Here is a 27,373-nt window from a genome sequence, read left to right on the forward strand (position 1 = left end):
AATAAAAGGTCACACAGACACACAGCGTTCTTCAAATAACACAGAGGTTTAGAGACACACCTGCTTCAAACTTCTAACTGCCCCCCAGCAATCCGTTCTGTCTCTGAGCCGGTCTGTTTATAAAAGCCACATTGCTCCAAACTTTCTTGCTGTGGTGCTTGTAATCAGTATATGTTTTCATAAACAGTAATGACCACACTAGCGTGCTATATTAATTGGCAAAGGCCAGGATCTGCTTTGACTTCTGTGCAAGCTAAAAGCATATTAACTGGATGTAATATGCTCCTGATGTTCTTATAGAGGCTTCCTCGCCAAGCCACTTACTGTTTTTACATAAACCTCTACTCCGTTTGGCAGATTTTCAATCATTTCAACATAATACAAAAATCAATGTTCAGAAAACTGAACCTCACTTAAGAAATGTTTAATTTAACTGTGAACTTTATCTTCCTGTCAATGAACCATGAACACAAAAGGCACTTGGCCTGTTTTTGTTGTTTCTGGACTAGATCTTCCTTTCACCATTACTTATCTTTTAGGTTTCCCCATCTTTAAAATGCTGGATTATCTTGATTTGTTTGCCTCTGCAAGCTACATCTGTTCCATGTTTATTTACTTGTACCATAATAATTACCATTTCAAAGGTGGAAGCATACTTAGTCCGCAATATAACTCACTTGAGTATAACACAGCCGGTCCCAGTGGGTGGTGCTGTCCACAACACCTGTATCCTGGTGCGTCTTCGAGGCGTGCTCTCTGTCACTGCAGGAGGGCAGTTGGACATGAACTGTGTGTCCTCATCGTCAATGATCTGGAAACAAAAGAGGGGCCAATTTAATATTAGAACTAGGTGTACCTCCCTAGGGATACTCAAAACAGTTTCAGGGGAGGCACAATAAATAAAAGTGAGGAAATTGAATATATAATGAGGAAAAAAAACTGATTTGGCTGTCAAGTTCGGATACATTACTTCTGGGAGTAAATGACTGAAACTGGCATAAATGGTCTGTCTTAAAGTAAAAAACAGACCATTTGTGTGGTTGGATATGTGAGTCTGCAATGTTTCCTTACCTTGGTGCAAGTTGTGTATGGGAATAAATCACATAATCATGATCCTATCAAAAAGGGCAAGTGTCTGTGATGTCTTTTTTCCAAACTTTATCTCAGTGAAGCCTTAACGTCTCTGACTAAAACCACCTTTCTTTACTGTGGTTTGCAGCTCAGCTGATTGTAAAGTGAATATTTAAGAGAATCTATTGTAATATGCTGGTATTTCAGTCTGATCTCATTAAATTGCATCTGAATAGCATGCCAAGAGCCAGATGTCAGGACTATGCACTTCCCATATTTTATTGCATGCCATGTAGTGTAAAGATCCTGCCACCTGATGTTATTGAACAGTACAGTTACAACACACCCAGTCATAATAACTTGGTTGTCATTTAACTAATAACAGACTCTGCCCTGCAGTTTTAACTTAACCCTTATAATTGTGAGAATAATTATAAAGGTGCAAACTAATCAAGATCAAAGAAGATTAAAAAGATCAAAATGTGTTTAAATTGCATTACCAGGAGATCACGTTGGTTTGCCCATGACTATGTAGTAGGTAAAAATAGGTGGAAGGCCAAATGACTGCAGGTCATTGGATTCCCTTCGTCTAAACCTTTAATGTCTGTAGCAAGTTTAGTGTCTACAAGTAGAAGCTAAGCTGAATATTGAAACTACTCTGGTCTGCCAGTGATACTATAGGAAAAATGATTAATTACTGCATAAGCTATTTACATTTATGCTGTAATAAAGTGGAATATGCTTAACCCTTTAAAGCCCAACCCTAGAATAAATGGGGAGACAATACATTTTTTTTAATCTGAAGTCTTTATTTGGCCCTTTGACAAAATCTAAACAGTAATTAATAATAATTTTTGTATATTTACCATTTATTATTATTGTGCGATGTCAAAATGGTTGTAGTGCAAAAGATATCCACCAGGGGGCAGAAGACAAGTTTCAGGTTGTGTACAACAGGGTTTTAAGGAAGGTTTGTACCATAAAATACTGTAAAAGGTCTCAGAAACTGTGTGTATCAAATATGATGACCAACAACAGCACTAGTGAAAGAACTAGATTAATTACAAATATGATTCCAATTTCTATACAAATCATACCTGATAACAAGTTATAATTTGTAATAAATATATTAGTTATTAGTGTCAAAAAATCAATTCTCAATTACTAATTAATACTAAAATTTAGTATCTAGTTAGATAATAATTAGCATGTGTTTCAATACTTAAATTTAAAAATATATATAAATATTTAATAATTTTAAATTTAGATTTTTAACAAAAAAAAAAAAAAAGTTTTTTTCCCCTCTATAGTTCTGGAAAGAGTATTGAGCCCCATCCTTAATATTAGTATCAAGTTTGTAATTTTAGTATCATGACAACCCTAATAGTTATAAAAAAATTAGTTTTACAAAATTGATCTAAATGAGCTAAATAGAAGCATCATTGGTTCTTTGAAGCTTTGTGCTGCTTCTCTGTTTTAACTTTCAACAGAACATTGCCAGAGGCAAAGTTTTTAAGGTTTTATTAACAGACAACTTTTTGCACTTTGTTTTTCTGTAAATATATCTTGACTGCAGCTTTCTGTCTCATCGTCTTCAACGTTCACAGAGCAAAAGGAGAATCTTTTATGCTCTGAGTTTACTGCAGTGAAGCACTGTTTTTTATATTTCGGTTTGGAGCGTGAGCCCTTAAATAAACTCATGATATGTCAACATTTATCTCATCAGCTCTTAACCACTGCTGGAGCTCAATCTTACGGCAGCACCAGCAGCGGTAATATGACTTTGATTCTGTTCTGACATGAACAATTGTTGATTTTCTTTACAAGTAAAGAAGTAAAACTAGTTTGAGCCAAAAGCAAAAGTTGTGGGAAAAAACATTTCTCAAAGTTCCAAAGTGAAGCTTCGGATAATAACAGACTTCAGTATTCAGGACATGTCTTGCCCAGTTCCTTCAGTGCTTGGTCCTTGTCAGACATTTTATAGACTAAACACACACAGCAACAGAAACACACACGGCCCCTGACCTTGTAGCTTGTGTTCTCCAGCTGTCGCCTCAACAATAACAATAACCAAGCACCCGGTGCCAAAGTCCTCGTTGAACATTAGGGGCAAAACAAGTCACAGTTTTTCCTTTTTTTATTTCCCAAAAACAATTTCCTACATGCTGCTGCTTTAACTTCAATTTAGTTTATTTCACAAAGACTGAAGCCGTCAGTCAGACAGCAGAGTAAAGGGCATATAAAGACAAAGAGCAGACAGCAAGATAAAAAGAAGCTAACACAAAGAAAAATGCTATTATATGCTTTGTGATAGAGAAGAATATGGAGATCGATTGAAGCTAACACAATAAATGGAAACAGAAAAAACACAAGTAACACTTAAAAACAGAGCTGCTGTCTAAACAAAAGGAAAAACTGAGCCTTTCTGCCATGATGTCATCTGCCCAGACGTATGCTTAAAAACACAACAGTTCACGAAAACAGCAGGATAAATATTCATTATAGTTCAGCATTTAGTTTATTCACTCAGTTTATTCATAATACAAAAATGTTCTGACAATAAAAAAAAGTTGGGGCATTCATGACAGTCCAGGTCCAAGCCAAGGCGTGTCAGGACCAAGTTCAAGACAGACCTGCTTGGATGAAGCACAGTCAAGTCAACACAAGCACATCCCAAGTCAAGGCAGATCACGTCCCTACTCAATCTCACAGTCCAGATTTAAAAGTCCAAATTGAACAAAGTCCAAGTTCAAACTCAGGCCAGCCACATTTGATCTCATCCCCATGTGGAGATGTCAGTTCTCATGTCAAGACAGGTAAGTGTCAGATCTTCAGTGCAGAAATCAGCAGTCAGTTAAAAAGTCTACACAATCAATCAAAAGTTATTCACCGGTGCCGACAGCTGAAAAAGCCTCAGGTGGTAAAATCCTAAATTCCACACAAGCAATCTGAAAGAATGCTAACCCAGTCAACACGAGTAAAATCCCTGGATAATGATAAGTGAAGCTGAGATCATGCCTGGCATGTGACATTAACACAGCACCGAAACAGGAAGTACATCACTGAAACACCAACACCCTGTAACTACACAATTTCATCTCAGCTGTTTTGCTTTTTGATGTTTGTCAAATTTGCAATAATTGCATCTTTCTGGGTCTTGATGGTTTGTGCAGACAATGGAGACAGACGAGCTTGTTTACTCTTACTCTCACATGCAGCCGGTATTGTGAAATCAGTTTTTGTGCTTAACTAAGCATTAAGTCTGAGGAGTGACAGCTAGTAACTTCAAACACCTGTTGACATGGGTCATGGAAATCTATCACCATGATTTAAGAGGGTGCTTAGCTCTAAATGTCTTCTGACACTTTGGCCATGTCTGGACAAGTACCACTTTGTGCTTTTTCCCCCATCCACTGTTAGACACAAGATGAAATAAAGCTGGTGAAAGTGAGGGATATGAAAAGTGTATGTGTGCTTGTTCCGTTCTTATGGAAGCTGGGACACCAGCAAGCACCTTGAGAGCAACCAGAGGAAATATATGTCAAGTCTAAGGCAGCAACTATGTTTACTTCCACAGTGATATCCCGACTAGTAAAAACTGAGTTTTGAGACAAATCTGCATTATGCAGCTATGAACAAAATACTTCACAAAGCTTGATCTGATTCCTTTGCAACCATTTTAGCAACAAGGTCAAATGTTATCAGAATAAATGCATAAATGTGGTTTCAAATTATTTTGTACCAACTGAATTATCATTAGATTACAGTAAATCGGGTAGAATTAGATTATAATTGGGTCTTTAAGAGTTCCTAGAGACGACTTTTGTCATGAACTGGCACCATATAAATAAAATTGAATAAATGAATTGTGCCCTTTTTATAAATTGTGCTAGGTGGAACAAATTAAACTTGACGACATAATTTAAAAAAAAAAAAGATTTATGTCTACTTTCTGATTGCTCTTGTTTGGCTAAAGCAGTTAGGATATGAACCTAAAATATAAAGTGTTTTTAATGACAATGTACTGGATTCCTGTGAAAAGCAGCCCAAGTATTAGGTTAACCCAGTGGTTTTCACACTTTTCTACCGTGCCCCCTTTTGGAGGAATAAATATTCCCAGGCACCCCCCCCCTCGCCCGTATATACGCAGAGTGAGGGGACCAGGTATGTATATACATATATTATATATTTATTTATTTATTTATAAGACTTACTATAACTTATAACTATCTGACTTTCTTATAACATCACAGACATGAGGGAGATGTAAAAAGAAACACATTTACTGTTAATAAAAGAGCAAAATATCTGCTGTCTTTCATCTCATTTAACTGTTTTCCATATCTCTCTCTTTCTTTTGGCCCTTTGATTCATTGAGTAAACCCTCATCTCTGTTCTGCAGTTTTCTTCTTCTTTATATCTTTTGGCTGTTGTCAAAAAGAATTGGTGGATTACTGCCACCAAGTGGTCTGGAGTGTGGACCAGAATGTTTCCCAAGTTGTCAAAAAATTTGCTTGTCTGCTACATTTTTAAAATCTCATGCGCGCCCCCCTATCATGTTGTCACGCTGCCCCAGGGTCGCCCGACCCCCAATTTGAGAACCACTGGATTTACCAATTGCTATGAATGCAAATCTGTACTTATTACTTGGTCCGACTAAGCAAGAGTGCCCTCTCAGCATTTTATAAACGAGCTCCAGGGTGCTCGTTCAGACATGAAACCAGCCCTTTCAGCTAGCATCCGACTTACGGGAAGAACTGTATGTCTAAAAGGGCCTTCATGTGTCTCAAGTACATACACAAGAGTGACATGACTGTCATTTTAAACAATAAAACTAATAAGTCAGGGGCATTTAAGTTTAAAGCCAACCAGTGAAAACACACAATGTGTGAGAGATGGAAGGAAAGAGAGAATCAGGAGAAGAGAGGTTAGTGTGGAAAGACGAGCAAAGGAGAGTTTGTTTTCACTGCAGAGCCCAGCATGTTGGTGAGTACCCACGGTTCGTCTATCTCAATCTCTGTCAGTCTTTTAGTGTCTGTTCAGACGGTAAACACAGATGCTTCAGAGTGGCTGCACAAGCAAACGCAGAGATCTGTTCAAACACACACTAACAAAGAGCGGATGACAGACACAGGAAACCGCCCATCCCCAGAGAAATCTGACAATAAGGGTGATTTTAGTGGGCATATGTGTGTTTGTTAGCCAGTGTGTGCACACACATTCCAGCTTAGTAATTAAATGCAAAGCAGCTCCAAAGAAGGCAAAATAGTTAAAACCTTAGGGACCCAGTCCAGACACAGGAAAAAAAAGAGCCAGTCAGGAAGATAAATCGAAATGTCACATCAACACTTGAAGATGAGCTTATTTCACAGAGTAACAAAGTTTTCTTGTCTCGATGAAGACCTCAGAGGCTAAGACGTTTTGCCTTGAGCTTCCCATCAATCAAAGCTATACTATTACAGCAGAACACATCTGAGATCTTGGGGCGATCTCCAATATTGCATTATATTACATTTTGTGTCTAAGCCACCCAACCAAAGAAGCAGTGTCACATGTCCAAACAGCTACCATGTAAAAGAACATAGGCATCACTTCTTTCTGAACAAATCAGGCCATTTCTGTAAAGTCTGGTGTGTAATTTAAGAAAAATAACATTATTTTTAAATACTTAAAAAAAAAAAAAACCATAAAAATAATTCACGCTTTTCAGTGTGTGAGAGTTGGTTTAGATAAGCTTGTGGTAATAAATACTTTATTACAAAGCAGCTGGGCTCTTTTGAATCTTGAACATGATTCACCTCACACCTGAAAGGACTCATTTCTAACCAACTGGTGGGTAGTTTCAGATGTATAAGCTACTAAGTGGATAGTCCCAGAATATCCCACCATCTCATGAGCCTGAAACTTCCTGCTGGTAACTTAAAACAGAGGAATATTTTGAATAAATATCTTTATTTCTGACTGAATAAAAACTTGGTGCCATCATCTCTGGGTGCTCATCTCCCTCTACAGAAAATGCTGTGATATGCTCAGCTTACAGATGAGTTTAAGAGCTGCAAGATCTCAAGTTTTACAACTCCTTTTGTACTCGAGTACAAGACTAACTTGTCTTCCTGAAACTTTTTTCTGAATGTTATAAAGAAAAACTACTTCTCATTTCTGACTCTCACCTAGAAGAGAAGTGTCTCTGACTAAGCTCAATTAATAGATTTTAAAAGGAACTGGGGTACGCAAATTAATCTTAAACTTTAATTACAATTATTGTACTCATTGTTGCTACTGGGTGACATCCAGCTTCTGCTTACACAGCAGAATGAATGAGGAACGAAGGAAAATGTGGAAAAATAACATTTGGTTGCAAAAAGAAACCTAATGGACTTAAAAGATAGATCCGTTGTTAGATTGGGCTCGTTTCTCTATGCCTGGAGAAAGTAAATATGTTCATGCAGGAGTTTACGCAGCCTGCCAGATGTGCACCTCTCCCATCAGTGAAAGTGACTGGATGGTTGGGTCAGTCCTCACTCCACGCTCAAACCAGTCCCTCTGCTATCCGCTAATAACTCCTACAGAGAGTTTGTGCATCCCTACAGTCTTCTTCCTCTCATGTTGGACAACCATGAGACATAGTTAAAATTTTTCTGAGGCTTCACCTCACCACCACGCTGCTCATTACTCTTCATAACACAGCCGAAACAGCAGGGCTGAAAAAGGAAGTAGCCTCCCAGAAGAAAGAAGCATCAACGATGGGCGGCTGTGGCTCAGAAGGAAGAACAGTGGTCTTCCAACCGGCTTCGCCTGGCTACATGTCAAAATGTCCTTGGACAAGACACCTCACCCCACGTTGCCTCCCGATGTGCCTGTTGGGGTATGTGTGTGTGTGTGAATGGGTGAATGTGATATGCAATGTAAAGCGCTTTGAGTGGGCAAGCTGACTGGAAAGGTACTATATAAGTACAGCACATTTACCATTTACCATTTAACGATAGTCCCTCCTCGACAACCCAGCTTCAACGCATTCCGGCTCTGAGGCAATCGCCAGAGTTGATCGCAACCGCTCTAGTCATTGCTTGTGTTTTCTCCACACATGCAGTGTGGTAGCATCCAACAAGTGAGTCAACGCTCCACGCTGCTAAAAATACACAGAAGCTGAACTAACCCACAAAGGCTAAATGTGCTGCACAAGAAGTCAGACAGTGAAAAGTCACAAAGAATTTTATCAATTTTAAAGATAAACACACACTGTGCAGACAACGAGTCATACATAATATCTCTGTATCAAAACAACCTGCATCACAAGGCATCAATCACCTGGTTATAAGCTTTCTAGCCATGGATAACAAGAGGGTCACCTTTGAAAACAAGAGATAACAGACAAAACTGTGAGTTTCATGACACAAACACATGACCTCACCCAAGCCGAGACGGGACACACACATAGATAAAAATTTTATAAAAACAACGGTGTTTCTCTAATGCATATTTTTAACCCCTTACTGTAAATGTTATTCAATTAAAAGCTGTACTACAAGGATTCAAGGATTCAAGGATTCAAGGAACTTTATTGTCATACCAGCTCACATTTACATGTTTATGGTACGAAATTAGAACTGAGGTCCCGGTTTGAGCCATAAGAAGGAGGGCAATAAGTGAAATAAAATAAGACATGAAGAGAAAAAAAAAGAAAAAAAATAGAAATATAGGCTAAATATAAATAGAATATAAGCTAAATACAATAGAATATAAACAGCACAATTTTAAATAAAATAAAAATAAAAATAACAGTAAACACTAAAGAGCCCAGTTTGCATGTGCAGCCTAGATAAATATGTGCAAGTATGTATGTGCATGAGGTAGTGATAGTCCAAAGTATAACACTTCTGATATTAATATTAGTGATATTGCACTTATATGGACAGCAGGTAAACATGTGGACAGGAACTCCCCTGGGGGGGGTAAAGTGTTTGCAGTGCAGGTCTGTTTGTCGGAGTGGGGGGGGTGGATTCAGTTTAGGATGGGGATGGGGGCAGGGCAGCAGGGTTTGGGCTGGTGTTCAGAGGTGGGGAAGGGTGGGGTAGGGTGGGGAGGAGTCTACAAGGCATGGCAAGAGTTCAGCAGTCTGACAGCTTCGGGGAAGAAGCTGTTCCTGAACCTGGTGGTCTTGCTCCTTATGCATCTCAGCCGCCTGCCTGAGGGGAGGGGTTGGAAAAGTCCATGTGCTGGATGGGTGGAGTCCTTCATGATGCGGAGGGCCCTCCCCCTGCATCGTGCTGTGTAGAGGTCTGAGGTGGTGGGAAGGCTGCTCCCCATAATCCTCTGTGCAGCCTTTACCACCCTCTGCAGAGCCTTCCTCTCAGCGGCGGTGCAGTTGCCGTGCCACACGGTGATGCAGGTGCAGAGGACGCTCTTCACCGCGCAGCGGTAGAAGCTCCTCAGGACAGCGCTCCCTAGTCCGGCTCGCCGCAGCTTCCTAAGGAAGTAGAGGCGCTGGTGTGCTTTCCTGACCAGCTGGGAAGTGTTGGTGTTCCAGGTGAGGTCCTTGGTTATGTGCACACCCAGGTACCTGTAGCTGGAGACCACCTCCACAGCTACTCCTCCGATGTGCAGGGGAGGAGTAGGGCGCTTATCCTTCCTGAAGTCCACCACCATCTCCTTGGTCTTCTTCACATTGATGCAGAGGTTGTTTTCTCTGCACCACTGCACCAGGTGTTCCACCTCCTCTCTGTATTCCGACTCATCGTTGTTGTTGATGCGTCCCACAACCGCTGTATCATCTGCAAACTTCACTATATGACAGCTGGGACGTCTCGCCGAGCAGTCATATGTCAGCAGAGTGAACAGGAGGGGGCTCAGCACACAGCCCTGAGGAGAGCCGGTGCTGAGGGTGATGGAGGAGGAGGTGGAGTTATGGATCCTGACAGTCTGAGGTCTGTTGGTCAGAAAGTCCAGGACCCAGTTCCCCAGTGTGTTACTCAGACCAAGGGTGGAGAGCTTCTGGACCAGTGTCTGTGGGATGATGGTGTTGAAGGCAGAGGAGAAGTCCAGGAAGAGCAGGCGGGCGTATGAGTTTCTGCTCTCCAGGTGGGTGAGGGTTGTGTGGACCACTGATGAGATGGCGTCATCAGTGGAGCGGTTCTTTCTGTATGCATACTGATGTGGGTCCACTGTGACGTTGATGGAGTCTTTGATGTGGGCCATAACCAGCCTCTCAAAGCACTTCATGACTACCGGGGTCAGGGCTATGGGTCGGTAGTCATTCAGGCCTGTCACTGTGGGACACTTTGGGACGGGGACAATGGTTGCAGTCTTTAGACAGGTGGGAACGGATGCCAGTGATAGTGAGGTGTTGAAGATGTCCGTCAGCACCTCAGCCAGCTGGTGTGCGCAGTCTTTCAGTACACGCCCTGGGATGTTGTCTGGGCCAGCAGCTTTGCGGGGGTTAATTCCTTTAAGGGTCTTTCTCACATCAGCAGTGGACACACAGAGGGGCGTGTCACCAGGTGGTGGTGTTAGTCTATTGCAGGGAGGGGGGGAGTCAGGGTCCTCAAAGCGAGCGTAAAACCTGTTTAGTTCGTCTGGCAGGGAGGGGTCCTTTGGACATTGTGCATCCTTGGTGTCGTAGTCTGTGATGCACTTTATGCCCATCCACATGCTCCGGGGGTCGTTGGAGGTGAGGTGACCCTGAATCTTCTGAGCGTATGTGGCTTTGGCCCTCTTGACACCCACCGTCAGATCTTTTCTCGCCGTTCTCAGTGCTGATGCCTCACCTGCCCTGAACGCAGCATCTCTGGTTTTCAGCAGAGCTCTCACCTCAGCATTCAACCAGGGTTTCTGGTTTGGATAGCAGGTAACTGTCCTGGTGGTGGTGACATCAAAAGTGAATACAAAGGTGAATCCTAAGTTTTCTTTAAAGATGTCACCACTCCCTTAGCTGTACTCAGCTCCCCAGAATGGCGGCTCCATGAAAGAAGGACCATAATAACTGAATGATGCTATTTCTATAAGTCTTGGTCTAAACTTTAGGAATAAATAAAAGATTAACCGCTGAGGACCTGAGGGCTCTGGAAGGTTCATACGCTTAAAGCAAGTCAGATAAATTATTTGGACTACAACCTTTAAAAAGGAATAAAAAGAACTTTAAAATAAGTTTGAAAGCCCACAGGAAGCCAATGCAGATATTTAAAAACTGGTGTAATAGGCTCCCTTTCTGGTCTTCGTGAGCACACGAGCAGCTAGGTTTTTAATAGATGTGGTGGATTTATATTATTTTTAGGAAGACCAGAAAGAAGAGCATTACAATAATCAATTCTCTACGACATTGGGTGAGGATCAATGAACAGATATGACAACAACAAAGAAAAAGCACTGTTTTACCAAATGTATAACTAAGAGTTAGCGAAGTAGAATAATCTATCATTTTAGTGGCCAGTTCTGAAATACTGAACAGAACAAGAACAACCGAGCCCGTCAGTTCAGAACATGACACAGAAATAGTGCAGCAAATTTCAGGGCTGGAAGAAGGACTGGTGATCCTGGTTAACCTACAATGAATAAATGTATCTGTGCAGTAAACGGGAGCATGTTGAGACGAGGGACAACTGATGCACTGGTGAAGGATGGGATGTTTACTGTGTCTTATGCAAACATTTTGTGGTCTAAAGCAGCAAATGACCCAATCTTGCGCTAAAGATTTAGAACAATCTCTAACTATGAATTATTTTAGGTTCTCATTAAAATCTCATTAGCAAAGTGTTGGACAGCCTTTGTAATTACCCACTGCTGCAGTTATTACTAAAACCATAAACACTGATCCTAAGAAACTATTCCATCCTATCCCAGTGAACCTGTGTTAAATTCTGTGACTGTTTTCTGTGACCAATGTTAAATTCGTCCATGAATCCCGTAACATCTTTTCTTTAAATGCAGCATAAAAAACGGGGTTTTGTTCACACATTCCCAGCACACATTCTGCCTTAATAAAAGTTTGTTTATAGGAAACGTTTTTATTTATTTATTTATTTTATTTTTTTTGGTGCATGGATAATTTATGCATTTGGCCCAAGGTGTTATTTGACCCTATCAAAATTAAGAATTAGGTCACGTGACCAAGATATTCAAGCATAAATTAAAAGATTCGTGTCATTTTGCCCGACAGAATGTGACTTGTGGTGTAGAAAATACAGTCCGTTTGTGCAAAGCTCCAGGTTTGTAATGTAGTCACAACATGGCACAACTGCAGCCGAAGGAAACAAACACTCAGTCAGAGGCTTACAGAGGCTTTTTTTTTTACTTGTTTTTAGTTTGTTTTAGTGCAAGTGCACGAGCGACAGACTCACACCAATCTTCCTGGAATAATTCCTTCTATACAAACAAGCACATCAAGAAACCTCACCAAAACATGTTTTTCTTTCATCTCAACATATGTCCGAAGAAGGAAATATTGCAGTGTTGTCTGACAGAAATAATCAGTTTAAATGGAGGTAGCTTGAAGACAAGTAATCAAAGTTACAGGTAGCCTCACAGGTTTCTGGTTACATCTTACCTTTAAGAACTCTACTAGGTTGTGGCACCACTAATTTTTCTCAACGTATAAATGAGTGTATGTGCTTCTTTGTGTGTGTGTATGTGTGTGCGGTGTGTGTAAGTAAACGCTTCCTATCTCCCCTTATTGTTTGTTTAGACTGTTACTAAAGAGAAACAGCATGAACAAACTACTGCACTGTATTTCCTGCACAGACCGAGCCTTAATCGCAGGACTGTTGCAGCATCCTGCATCACTTCTGGCTTCCGACCACTAAGAATGAAATAGCTACATCTTCTAATGACTGTGAAATATAGCTTTTTATGCAAGAATCATTCCAGCTGTGCAGATTGTACAACAGTTTTGCACAATGCAGTTTAAGAAACCTTTGAATCCTCGTCCAGTTTCCATTTCTAGAGCTAATTCTTCTATGTTGTGATGCTTATGTGACCGTTACCTAAACTACACTGTTTTTCGTAGCAGGCGGCACAGCACAAAACACAAAGTTTACCACTAATAAGTCCATGCAGGTCCATTTAGTGTTTGATCAAACACAATTTGTCGAATGCAAATCCTACAAGAAGCCCTTGATAGTGCAGTAATGTTTCATGTTAGTTGGCTGGGGTGTAGGAAAAAGGGAGTTGCTCAGAGTAAACACAGGATGATTAATGTGGATGGATTTAAATAGATGGGGATGTTCATTGTATGATTTCATCAGAGAGGTAAGTGGGCCTATGAGCAAATGTTGATAATCATATATTTGCATCATATATTTATTTTCTCTTTTGCAAGAGGGATCTGTGCTGCTCCGACAGAGACAGACAGTATATTTTCTCCTGAGTTCTCAGAGTAAAAAAGTATTATTTAGCCTATTAAAAATTAGTCAAATGTTTCCTGATATGCAAAATTACTGGGGCGAATTTGTGCTTGCATTTAGTCAAGGCAACTTTTTTTTCATAAGCACATTTAAAGGCAAGTTTATTTGTATGACACATTCATCTACAAGACAATTCAACATTAAAAGCAGTACAGATGGTGCAATGAAAGCATTAAGAAGTAGTAAAAGGTAGCAACAAAATAGCATTTATCACAATAAAATCATAAAATAAATTAAAATGATTAATAGGCACATGAGAAAAATAATGCTTTTAACCTGGATTTAAAAGTGTCTACATTTTGTGAAAGTTTAATATGCATTGAGAGTTTGTTCCACTTAATTGCAGCATAGCAGCTAAATGCTGCTTCTCCATGTTTGGTCTGGTCTAGCTGACCCGAGTCTTTGGATCTAAGATCTCTGCTAGGTTTATATTCTCTGAACATATAACAGATGAATTCTGGGCCTAAACAGCATATGTCCACTAAAGTACTGTACAACTAGGAGAGATTGAATACAAATAAAAGGAGGGCTAAACAACAATAAAAAAATATAAAAAGAAATAAAAGACAATAAAAAAAACTGCATGAAACTATTATTCAGCAGAAATTCCAAAGCTCAGTCTTTAAAAGCTAAAGATAAAAGTCTTTAAACAAGATCTGATAATGTCCATGGTAGGCGAGGTCTTAATGTGGAGGGGGAGGCTGTTATACAGTTTGGGGGAAACAAAAAAAAAAGCTCTCTTAATTTTATCCTGGACCTCAGGACCATAAGGAGCAGCTGTTCAGCAGATCTCAGATAGAAGAAACGTGTAGAGTTAAAAGATCGGAGAGAAAAGAAGGGGCCAGCCCATTTAAAGACTTAAAACCAAGCAATAAAATCTTAAAATCAACTCTAAAATGCAAAAGGGACTGACCCACATCTGAACAGAGGCTGTTGCAATAGTCAAGTCTCAAAGAAATAACTTCTTCTTCTTTACTTCTTACTGAATGAATAGACTCCGGATCACATTTCTGTCTAAAGCCATGAAAAGTTCCAGAAAAGGAGGTGAAGTGAGGAAAGAAGGATGAGACACATCACAGAAATTGAAAATAAATTTTTACAAAAAGGGAGGGGGATTATTCATTTTAAGAATATGAAAGTATTCATATTTTCATTTTTCACAACTGCAGAGAAGAGTACTGGATGTGTCGTGTGTCAGTTTGTTCTGGTGATGTCTTTGTTGTAGTTATGCATATATTCTGATACAAGGATTTTGAGTGAAACCCCAAAGAGGGCTCACTTTGTGTTGAATGACTTCAAGAATCTGGAATAGCTCTGTGGAGAAAGATGGACCCAGCTGGATATTAGGACCCCATTTGCAATCAGCTACATTTGATCAGTGATGGTAGCTAAATCTGGGTCATCCCAAGGCATTCACAGGCTAGCCGAGCGACGTAGTTTGTCCAGCGTGTCCTGGGTCTTACTCGTGGACATGCCCAGAACACCTCACGAGGGCATCAATGAGGCATCCTGATCAGATGCTTGAGCCACCTCATTTAGCTCCATTCAATGCAGAAGAGTAGCTGTTCTAGTCTGAGCCCCTCCCGGATGACAGAGCTCCTCACCCTTTCCCCCAAGAGAGAGTCCATACAGTCTCTGGACTAGACTCATTTAGACCACTTGTTTCCAAGATCTCTTTCCTTTGGTCACCACCCACAGCTCTTGACCGAAGGCGAGGGTGGAATCTTAAATCGACTAGTAAATCAAGAACTTCGCCTTTTGGCTCAGCTCCTTCTTCACAGCTGATGATACATGATGCAGGGCCTGCATCACTCTGGATGCAGATTAGTTTCTAGCCAGCGAGGGCGGATTCTGTTCATAAATTTTATGGAGAGAATCTTTAGGCACAGCCATGGTGCTGAATGAGTCTGGTCTGGTAGAGACTTTGCATTTTGCATTTAATTTGGTCCTGTTAGCCTCTTAAAGGCTGTGATCTTCAACACTGACTGGAACAGTTTGCAATGACTATAATGTCGCTGAGGTGGGTGGAATGTCCTTTCCGGGTCTGGAACGGGGTCCTGCCTCCAGTGCAGGAGTTCAAGTATGTAGGGGTCTTGCTCATTAACACAATATGCTTCAGCTGGAAAAAAAAAAAAAGTTTGTGTGCATGTATTGTGATCACCTAATAGAAATATTTGTAAAATTAGTTTAGATGAACTGTGATATTGCTTCAAACTATACCAATTTAATATATGAACGTTTTAGATGGCTGTCAAAATACATTTCACTCCCACTTTTCCCATTAATTCACTAAGACAAAATGATCTGTCTCTGCCTTGTAAGAATTCAGCTCTTTAGCTGTTTGAAGAGCCACAGCTGATCACCAGAGAATCATAAAGCACACCAAGTTGCCTTCTTTTCATCTATAATGTATTCAATAAGTCACAGCTCAGCGTCTGTGCAGCACTTATTTATCCAAACCTCAAGCATCCAAGTAGCCAGATTGTCAGGCATGACAAAAGTTGTGTAAGCACTTCTTAGATGTTCCTTAAAGTCAACAAACATAGTTTTCATTGCAAAGCCCTGTTTAATCAGAAAACGGGGAGAGTGAAAGACTCAGGCTAAAGCTTTGGTAACTTGAAAAAAGCAAAGGCAATAATTACTTTCGGATTACGTTTGAGTGTGATTATTATCAGACCACTATCAGTCTAAGCCTGCACACATCCTTCCCACCCTGTTCTTTCAACTATCTGAGCTCTACTTTGCTTTTGTAAATGCCTCTATTGCCGCTGAAGCTTATGACTTTGTTGTGGTACTTAAAAACTGAGTTTTGTTTTGTTTTTTTTCTCCCCCGCTTAACTCAGAACACTGGAAAAAGATAAAATCTTATGTCTGCTCATCACTTCCCTTATCCAAACAAGCTCCATTTGTCTCCCTGAGCAATAACACGTTGCTGGCCTAGATAAATATGACCCAGGTCCCACAGTAACCGCTGGGAAAAACACACACACACACACACACCGGGACACACACAAAGACCCGCACTTATATTCACAGTCAGTTTATATTTAAACACAAGACACACATTTCCAAACAGGCAATGACTCCCAGCTCAGTGGGATACGTGAGGGCACACCAATACAGACCCTCCAAGGTCTGACACTTAGAAGTCTTTAAATGCAACTAATGTGGACAAAGTGCATGATATTGCTTCATAAAGAAAAGACAAAAAAAAACAAAAAAAAACAATGAGCAGCGACTATCAGCTGCAGCATTTTAGAGAAGCAGTGAGTGGGCACATTCCAGGACAGCTGCCAGAAACAACCCAGTACTATAAAATGAGGAGGGAGGGTGGCCGGACAGGGAACCACAATTGTGCTCATTTTGCTTTTTTTCCAGGGCATAACAGCAATCGTGACTTAGCAGAACTAACCACATGATTAACTTTCAGTAATATGAATTGTTGTATAAGCTTCATTTTAAACAAGTATTATGTAAAGCTCTGATAAAATCAAGCTGAGGCTGATGGATTGATGTCATTTTTGATTAAAAGAAAAGAAAAAAGTTGCACATACTGTCACGCAGCATCGTCTCTTATCAATGTCTGGAACATTAAAGATGAAATATTAAATAAACTAAGTCATTCTTTATTGTTTTCAGTCGCTGAATAAAGTTTTAATTAACCTAATGTAGTGTGCTTATTATGGAGCAACGTATATATCTTTATTTTTTTCTCCCCAAAAGACATATTTAATATTTTAATATTTAAAACTGCAGTCTTGAACGGAGCTCATCTCTAAAGATATAAACTATATCTGTCGTTTAAAGAACATTAAGAGTCTGGTAGATAACCCTTATCTAGTAAACAGATTGCAAAGCCAGATTGTTATCTGTTCCAGTTTCTGCTCACTACCCCCTCCCTGGTCTCAACCTCAGCTTCACTCCCTGCTCTGAGCCACAGTCCCTGGTCTCAGCCTCACTCCCTCATCTTGGTATGGTCTTAGCCTAACTCCCTGGTCCCAGTCAGTTTCTGGTCTCAGCCTGGTCCCAGCCACAGTCCCTGGTCTCAGCCTGGACTTTGCCTGGACTCTCAGACTGCGACTGTGAGGCTTTTATTGTGCAGGAAGCAGAATGTCAGAGACGGGAGATGTTGGCATGTGAACTATCAAAACTGAAGCAAGTTACGTGCACTGTATTTCTGCTCTGATGGAGGTGTTGGTTACAAAATTTCCTTGGAAAGAATTCAAACAAAAACCTCGAGCTGTTACACACCATCCTGCCATCTTTATTTCCATAAAACAAAGCTTGTTTATGAGAAGTGTGTAAACAAATTCAAGACAGACTAAAAAACAGATGTTCAAACTTTCTTCTGCTTGAGCAGCTTCTCATGTTTTCTAACCCCAGAACACAGTTTTACATATCAGCAGACACCAGTTTCAAATGTTGTTTATTCCCATGTCCCGTTTAATTGATCTAATTTCTTTTCTCATTTTATGCATTTATCCTGTGGCTGCTATGTGTTTATTTTTGTAAATAAATCTAAAATGTTAAATATGCTATATGCTAAGAGTCCCATCGCAGGGATTTGAGACCTTACACAACATAAAAAGAAGAGAAAAAAAGAAAATTCATGAGTGGAGAAAGAAACAAATGGAAAAGTTTCAAAATACTCTTAATAACACAAACAGTAGGTGTGTCCCAATTCAGGGTCTGCACACTTCGAAGTGCGTAGACTACGGAGGACACTCTGTAGCCTACGTAGTCTGCGCACTTCGAAGTGTGCAGACCCTGAATTGGGACACAGCTTTTGTAACGCCCATAGTGATGAAAGGGTGCAGAATAGATGAGAGGACATTAATATTGCACCAGTACTAACTGTAGTACCTTCCAAGAGCCTTTACAGCACAAGACGACTGAGAATGAATGGAAAAAAATCTGAAAGCACTAAAAGGGATCAATACCACTGGCAAGAACAATCTTTTTCACCAATAAAGTAAATGCTCCAAATGTTAAATAAGTGTATTATAAGATCAGAAAAAGTAAGTCCCTAAGTATTGACACACACCCCCCCTCCATTTTTTTTAAAAATACATATCGCAGCGGGTAAGAAAGGTCCAAAGATTGTTAAGAAACACTTATCTCCCTTTTATATTGTTTCTTTTTTTACTTGATTACTTAAGAGACATATATATTTAAAGGAAATATTACTCTTTAAAAAGTAATTTAAATAGTTTATGCCTCTTTAAAAGTCATGGTGAATTAGTATAAAATGCAGAAAATGTAATGAACAAACGTGAATTAAAAAAAAATAAACTTTCTATGACCAATCTATGACCAAACATTTAAGCCCCATTACTGAGCTTTGGCCAATAATATCTTTCCTCCCAACGTCGGCTAATTCAGCATCAGTCTTGTATCTTGTCTCTTTTCTGAACTCTCTCTAGCCAGTAAAAGTCAGGCTGATGTTAATTCTTGTCTTCTCTTGCTCTGTCACTTTCTTTCTTTCTTTTCCTCGCCTCCTCCAATAATTTCCTCTTGGATATTTTTTCCTAAATCAGCCACGGTCTGTAGTCAACACAGCCGGCATGTTGATATCCAGTTGCTGGCATGTGAATTCAGTGTCATAAAACAAAACACAACTGTCACATGATGCCCCAGGCTTGATAAAAAAAAGTTGTGAAGTGCAGCTTCTCAGACATGAAAACACTGCAGCGAAATGACAGCATGAGGAATGTGCATAACGAATGTCAGTGTCCCATCAAAACGAGTCAAAAGCACTCAGAAGAGTTTTAAGGTCAGCAATTTATTTAGTGTTACATCAAATCTATAAATATAAATAATCATACAAAATAGGAAATCTATGTTTTAAATAACTTATTACAGCACATGTAGTGTTTTAGACTTTTTAGTTTTTCATCTGTTTGCTCAAAGATTAAATTTAATTTTCTACTTTGTCTTTTCAAATATATAAAATGTACTTTATTAATAAACAGTGATGTGTTGGCAGATGCCCCAGAATTACATGAAACCTATTACTTTTTTAAGATATATAAACTGACAAATACAATTCAAAGTCCAGTAATGTGTTGTAAACTAAAGTAAAATAAGTCCACTAAAATAAAAATATAACATTTCTGGTGCCAGTGTTTTAGTATGAGAGATTTTTCACAGTGAAAGTTCCAACAAAGCCTGAGAAATAAAGCTTTCAGCAGACCACAACAATTCTTTAAAGTTCTTTATTAAAAACCTATAAGTTTGGGTGGCATCTGAGTTGAGGTTGTATGGAAGCAAATTTCTTTCTTTTTCTTTTACAGTTTAATGTTGAGATGGCCTTTAACTCTCTACACATTGTTGGTTTAATAATGCACAGACACTCAGGTTCAAGTTTGTTAGGCTCTATAACCAAGCTAAAACTCATATAATACAGCCCTTTAACTAATATATAATGCTTGTGTTTGCAGAAACTGCTGTTTAAAGAGGAATTAACGCAAGTGTGTGTTAAGTTTGGAGGTGTGCTGCAACTCAACTGCACTGTTTTGCACTGAGATCTACCAGCATTGTCACGTATACCACATTTGTTAGCAGCTGACGTTGGCATTTAGCACACCACCACGGAGTTTAAACACAGCCTCAGACAGCAGCAAGCATGGAAGAGGACTCCTCAGTCAACAGTGCATGCACATTCCTGAATGTTTGAAACATCAACATTTTGAGTCGTTACTCTTATCTGATTGGATCCTTGTAAATGGCTGGTTCAAACATAAAAAAAACATCTCTCTGTTTTCCAGAACACAAAAGCAATTATAACTACCAGATTTATAACGATCAAATAAAAGCTTGTTTCTTCCTCTAAAGCCTGAATGCTTGCTGTGAATGTCCTCACAGTGCTCAATACTCCGTCGGAGATCAGCAGCAAATCCTGCCCAGGGCAGAAAGCAGCTCCCTCGTGTATGTGCACAGTTATTGTAGTGGACAGTGCACTCATAAGTGCAGAGAAGACAGCCTTCACACAGAGCATCATGGACTGTACAGGTCATGAATTTTGAAGATTGTCTATCCTAATGTTAACTTGCTTCCCTTCTTACTTCCTTGTCTTTGCAAGTGAACTTCTGCTGCCAGCTGTTAGACATACCATTTCTGGCCAAACTAAATGTTGTACTTGGAACATTAATGTTCTCTAAAGAACTTGCCTGTATTTAACAGCTGGAAGCATATGAACAGTGGGTGCCTCCTTAACAGAACTCGCATCCTTCTAACTTGTTGTTGTTGTTATGCTGTGCCCTTGACAACATTTTTCCAGCAAGGAGAAAATTTTTTTTTCTAAATCAGATTATTTTTTTTTTTTTAAATTTCAGAAACCCTCACAATTAACAGCGGGAATCAGATAGAAAGGGACATCACTGGGGTAGTGTTAAACCTGCAGCAAGAATGCGCATCTCATCCAATCAGTCTGCACAATGTCAAAAGATGCACACTTTATGTCAAGTCACAGAATTATACTGGAACAGCCTTTTAGCTGTCTTAAACACTAAACTAATGTCAAGAACCTGCAGTGAGGAAACGGGCACCCGCTGCTAAGATAAATCAGCATCTTCGCTAAATGAAACTATATATAGCACTCAAGCACACCCATGTTTTTGCCAGCTACGACTTTCTATCTACACCTGCACAAGAAGACATAACTCTCCAGCTCAGAGGGGGGCAGTAGCTATTTATCATTTTCTGCTGGCAAACTAAAAGGCTTGGTAGATAAAAGAAAAAAAAGTATTGTTTGCTCATTATCACCACAAAGTCATTATCTCACCATAAAGGCTTGCATGTAGCTTGAGGACAAAATTAGTCTGAACTTTCTTGCAGGAATGACATTGCCAACAAGTTGGTTGTTGTAGAACAAAAGAGGCAGAAAGGAAACATGAGGAGAAACTGCAGAATGTGGCAGGACAGCAAATTAAAATGATTTCTTTCACTGACACACCTAAAGTCAATTCAGCATGTTGAATCTGTTTAAAATAACACTGATGGGCTCTGACGTTGCAAGATGACACATTAAACACCAAAGAGACGGAAGAGACAAATCTTCACTGACAACCGATTATCAACTTGGTGTGTGAGCCCTCTGAAGACCGCTAAAAGACCTGCTGACACTTCACTTTGACAGCTCATCTTCAAGTTGTGCATCTCTCTTCTAGGTTGCAGACAGATTTCTCGTCCACTGTCAAACATGTTTGTGTGCATTTGCATATGTGAACTACACTAAATCAAATAGGAAAATCTTTTTCTACAGACCAACTCATAATCAAAAATAGCTTCTTCAGTCAGTGGGTCCTTGAAACTTTAAGGTCACACTGAACACTGAAAAAATAGCAATAAGGCATTTTTGACAGATTCTTCAAACCAGAGTCGGTTTATGGATGACTGCAGGCTGATACACATTCCAGTTTTTACTCCATCAATATAAAAGCAGAGAAGTCACGATGTTTAACTGATGCATGGCGTGCGTGCAGACACAGATGTTCCTAACACGAAGCACTGTGTTTCTAAAAGAGCTTCTAATATTCAATGTCCAGTTTGTTTGTTCGAAAACCAGCAAAACTGAATGATCTCAACATTCTCAAACATGGAGTCACCCAACAGAATCTGCTCAATCATCTTATCCAACTAGTGGCCACATAAAAAAAGCAGCTACTTGGTGTGTATGCTAGAAGTCTGCTTAGAATCAGTGTGTGGAAACACCGATGTGTGTCCCTGTTTACAGTGAGTGGAAGGTAATTGAGAAAGTCTGGCTCTCTCCTCAGGAGCTCTCTGGTGCTCAGTGGGAGCTGTGTTACTACTGAAACAAACATTTCACATCTTTCTCTCTCCAACTCTGTTTATCTCTTTTCTTTCTGTTGTTACAAGCTTTTTCTCTCCCTACCATCCTCTGCCACCTTCCTCCCTTTCTCCTCATTTCACTGGAGAAAACATCTACACATAAGCATGGCATGTGTGCTTCAACCTGGAAGAGCTGCACCAAAGAGGCAACTAGATTGTCTTCTTTTTTATATATATACATATATATATATATATATATATATATATATATGTATATATATATCATCACAACAGACTTCCTAGTGTTTGCCAGCAATGCCTCCTTTAACCTCCACATCACAGGACAGCAGGGAGCAGCCTAGTCCACTTCTATGTGCATTAAAGCATGTAAATGAAATTCTCCTTTTGCAAATTTTCCCTGACAGCACAGAGCACATTTTATATGCAGATTCCTCTCCTCTGTGATTATGTTACGTGATTATGCTTACCTGGAACTGGCCGGTGTAGTCGTCATCCGTGGTGCCCTCTCTGCCCTCCTTCAGCGCGATAAGTGTGAAGCCTCTGAAATAAGCAGGGTGGGTTGCCAGTAGGACCACTGTAGCAGAGGTGAAAGTGCATTTGTATAAGCTCTACTGAGACATGGAGCATTAAATGCACTTTAGATCAGGGATCTTGCAACGTTATCCAGATGATGGCAGTGAAACCCACATGAGAGCATGCATGATGAGGAAGAGTGAGGGCTGTAAACAACAGCATCTTAAACTAGAGTTTAAAAAAAAAATATATATATATATATATATATATATATATATATGTGTGTGTGTGTGTGTGTGTGTGTTAACTCCTGCAGTTGCGTGCAATATACTGGACATGAGCAAGTCTCTGGTCACATCCTCTCACTCTTATTTTCTAATTTTGATTTGATGCAATATTTTACTTGAATTTTGCTCTGTGTTCTGTGAATGAAGAAGTCCATTTCTTCTGTTTTTTCTGCCTATTTTTAAAATTCATTCTGATTTAAATATAAATCCTGCAATTAAAATGATATTCCACAGGCAAAAAAAGGAAAAACAGACTTGCATGATGGGGAGCGTAATCTCAGCGGGAAGACTTTAAGATCCATTGATTTTCTTTCTTTTGCTGCAACACTCGATGACTTTTAAACTTTAGGGTTTTTTCCCCTTTAAAAGAAGGCAAGTGGAGAACTCCCTATAAAACTTCTCCAGAATCAGTGTGAGAAGAACAACACTCATTTTGAATGTGGCAAATCCATCAAGCAGGATGGGAACTTAAAATTTAATGGGTCAGCTTAATTGGAGCCAGACCTGTGTGTGTTCTCCTGTGCCTGCACTTGTATGTCAGAATGTGAGTGCTTCCACTTGCTTGCAGGAAAGAGGAAGTGAATATAGGTCACAGATTATAACACTAAGGAGCCTAATCAAACCAGTAACACCAGCTGATTTAAAAAATCATTTAGGGTGTCATTTCAAACTATATTAATAAAAAGTGGTTGGACGTGTTTTGTCAATAAAACACAAAGCAGAAGTACACGTGCCATATTTTTCAAATTTATAAAAAAAAAAAAAACAAATAATAAATAACAATTTGTAAAATGTGGTGCAGATTTACGCACTGATTGCGCCCATGGACTCTGAAAACATAATTTACCTTTATATGAGCCGCCAGGTTGGTAGCTTTCCGGGTCCCCTTCCACTCTGAGCCTGAACTCGTGGTGCCCTTCCCTCCGGGTCCCCTGGGTCTGCGCCCGGAGGATCCGCCCGCAGTACCCGTCCGACCTGCCTCCGGAGGGTTCCTCCACGAAAGCGACAGCGTTGCACACAAAACCCGATACGAAATAGTACTGCAAAAGCAGCAGATGCAGATACAATCCCATTTCGGAACTGCAGCCCGGAGATGAGTGCACAATGACTGTTTAATTTAAAATTTTGAAAACCCAGTTGAGGAAAAGCGAAACCGTGGACAGAGGATCAGCTCCTGCTCCCTCCCCCCGGGAACTCCCACTAAACTACACCGCGGCGTGACAAGCTGGGGTAAAGATGCAGAGAGGAGACAGAGACGAGCCCATCCTGAGCTGGAGAGCGCGCGTCTGGGGCGCACCACGGTGGAACGGTGTTGAAGGTGGAAGAGAGGAGAGAAGAGCTGTTGCTGCTGATCCAAGATCAGTCAGGGGTGCCAATAAAGAGACTGGAAGCGGCGGGCGTTGTGCGGGGGGGCTGCCAAATAACCTAGCGCCAGTGCACGCGATTATCTCCTTAGCCTGCGGGGAAGGAAAGTTCAAACTGGAGCTCAGAACTTTAATAATAGCCCCCCCACTACCACCACCAACAACACCACCGCTGCTGTTCTACACACATATCCGGCCAATTCGCGGTCCATCTGGGTAGATCCCACACATGGAGCTGCCTTTGGGAGAAAAAGCTGCACGCACTGTGTTACTGGGGAGTAAACTATACCATGAAGTCATTGCAAACCCAATACTGAGCAGAGATAGTTTTGCGAATTAATTTTAATTTCTATCCCCTGTGTGCATTTATGCTGCACAATTACGCACAAAAATCCATTTTTCATCAAAACGAATAAATAAGTTACACGAGAGTTTTTCTCCACTCTGCTTTTATGCATTTTAGTTTTTCCTGGTTTTGGATGCATAAGACGCAACATTGCATTACCTGCACGGGCACAAAGGACAACAAAGAACCCCACAAAAAATTAAATAAGTGGATTGTCATCGGAATCATTAAAAGTCTTAAATTAATAGGCGATAAAAGGGGTGTAAAACTTAAATGAACCCCTGCTCTATTAGAGCCTGCTGTAATAGATAATTCTTTTGTTTGTTTGTTTTTTTCCACATAGAGCTTTTTGCACACACCACAGCCTCTTTGAATTACTGTGAGCCAGACACGCGCTGATACTTGTGGGCAGGGTGTATTGTCCAGGAGGTGTCGCTAAAGAATCTTTGCACCTTCAGATTCTTTATTATTAACATGTAAAAGTGTCACTTTGCTCATCACAGCAACATTTTACTTTCCCACCTTTTCAAATTTTATCATAAAGAAAAGTATTGGGGTTATGTAAATTAATTTAATATGAGTTGTCTTAGAGTGTCATTAAATGTGGACTTTGACGTAAGTAATGTGATATGTTTAAATTAGACTCTATTTTGGCCATTTTTATCAACTTTTTTAAAATACTTTCCTCCATGATTTTCTGCTATTGTTATTAATTTAATTCTCCCTGAAAACAGAAAAAACATCAATTTGTCATGCTGATTTAAAACACAGTAGATCTAAACAACGCCAACAAATGTATGTGTGGGTGTGTAAATAAAGTCATGAGTTAGTCAAAAAAATGTACACAAAGTGATTTGCAGTTTTACTAGTGTCTTTTGTGTCCATGTACCTAACATGTGCATCTGCATGTGTTTGTGTTTAAGAGTTATCTAAGTGAGGAGGAAAACAAAAGCTTTAAGTGATTCAACTAAACAGCATCAGCTGGGATGTCTCCATGTGAAGGATACCATCTGGGGTGACTGCTTCATAAACTGTCTACTGGAAGGCTGATATCTGAAGCATGCAGTACTTTTGACCAAGTTGTGGAGTGGAAAACAACCCACTGACCTTTCCTTAATTAAATCAAGCTGTTTGAAGGCCAGCCTGAAACTTTCCTGCGCAATGTTTTGAAGAGGGCGTAGTGGTGGGGAGTATTGTCATCTGGATGATATTGGCCATCAGCCATGAGCAGTTTAATCTGATTAGACATTTACAGGTAAATATGCAATACTTTACTAGTGAAACTGGAGCAAATTCAGCAGGATCTCTCAAAAACAGGTTACACTGTGTGTGAACTGAATATTAGCCTAAAAACAATAAAATCTTTCATTTTAGTAAATAAATTCCCTGCTTCCTGAAAATCCAGCAGGCACTCTAATGGCATATACTGTTGTCTGTGACCAAATCAGCATTTCATGAGGGTGATAAGGTTGTGATGCAGGAGGCATGGGCCAAGAGGGTGAATTATGGGAATTGCCCTGATCACACTGTGGAAGTCATTTACTCTAATGGACTGTAAGGGTTTTGAAAAAGCCTTCAGCATTATGCTCAAGTGAATAATAGAATTTCTAATCATTTTACAGAGACTTTTTTTTTAACACTGCTCACAGTAAAGCATTATCAAGGTCATTGTTTCTCGAGCAGTGAAAGTGGATTTAAAATATTGAACTGGATAAGCTAAGTGGCCAGTTTTGGAAAAACATTCCTCATTTTGTCTTGTTTTCAAGAAATGCTAAAGGAAACTTATGTCATTGAATCGTAAGAGTGGCATGAGGTTCACAATGTGAAATTCTGTGCTTAAATTATTCAACAGTTTAAAATACCAATATACACTACCTGTCAAAAGTTTGGACATTTTCCCATTAGATGAATTGGGAAAGTGTGTCCAACCTTTTGACTAGTACTGTATGTTAACTCTTACTTTTTGAAAGCCTACCTAGTGTAACAGGGCAAAGGCCTGCCTCTCTAAAACCAGCAGATGCACACCCTGAGCAGAGCACCACAGTGAGACAGAACAAGACAACACATTTAAATAAACAATAGCAACATTTATTTCTTCTCTTCAAACACAATACCTGTTACAGACTGCTGCATACAATGACTATAGACTTTATTGTAGGCTATACTTTTACAAATTAACACCACAAATAATAAATAATAATGGAGAAACATGCAATAAAACTAAGACCAGTTCACCCTAACAATTACACATTCACCAATCATCAGAATGAGCGGCTGTACTTGGGTCAACAAGAAATAAATATAGTAAATAGAATAAATAAAAACATGTAAAAGGCCAGTCATGTATAAAATAGGCTGCAACAGGTACCATGTGTAACAAATGCACGCATGCAATAAAATCCTTTTCAAGAGCGACCAGGTTGAAGAGACTGGAGTACAGAAATCAGATCTACAAATGCAGGAGAAAGCTCTTTGCTAAATTAAAGTTAAATTCACAGAATAACAGCACAATAGTCCACACTGTCTGATCTCAGTTACTGTTTTATACAATACCACAGCTGTCTTGCCACTTTTGCCTTGGTCACG

General features: G+C 39.8%; 1 protein-coding gene across 1 annotated transcript in view; it reads right to left on the reverse strand.

The window, feature by feature from the left end:
• The window catches only part of spon1b (spondin 1b), a 132,418-nt gene extending 107,905 nt beyond the window's left edge, over positions 1–24,513 (reverse strand). Inside the window, exons 1-3 of the mRNA XM_041997421.1 lie at positions 23,925–24,513; positions 22,745–22,851; positions 678–811 (exon numbers count right to left, since the gene is read on the reverse strand). Of these exons, the coding sequence (XP_041853355.1) occupies positions 678–811; positions 22,745–22,851; positions 23,925–24,150 (467 nt within the window). The 5' untranslated portion in view covers positions 24,151–24,513. The remainder of the gene's footprint in view (positions 1–677; positions 812–22,744; positions 22,852–23,924) is intronic.
• Between the last annotated feature and the right edge of the window lie 2,860 nt (positions 24,514–27,373).

The sequence above is a fragment of the Melanotaenia boesemani genome, chromosome 10, assembly GCF_017639745.1.
Source record: "Melanotaenia boesemani isolate fMelBoe1 chromosome 10, fMelBoe1.pri, whole genome shotgun sequence".
Taxonomy (NCBI): Eukaryota; Metazoa; Chordata; class Actinopteri; order Atheriniformes; family Melanotaeniidae; genus Melanotaenia; species Melanotaenia boesemani.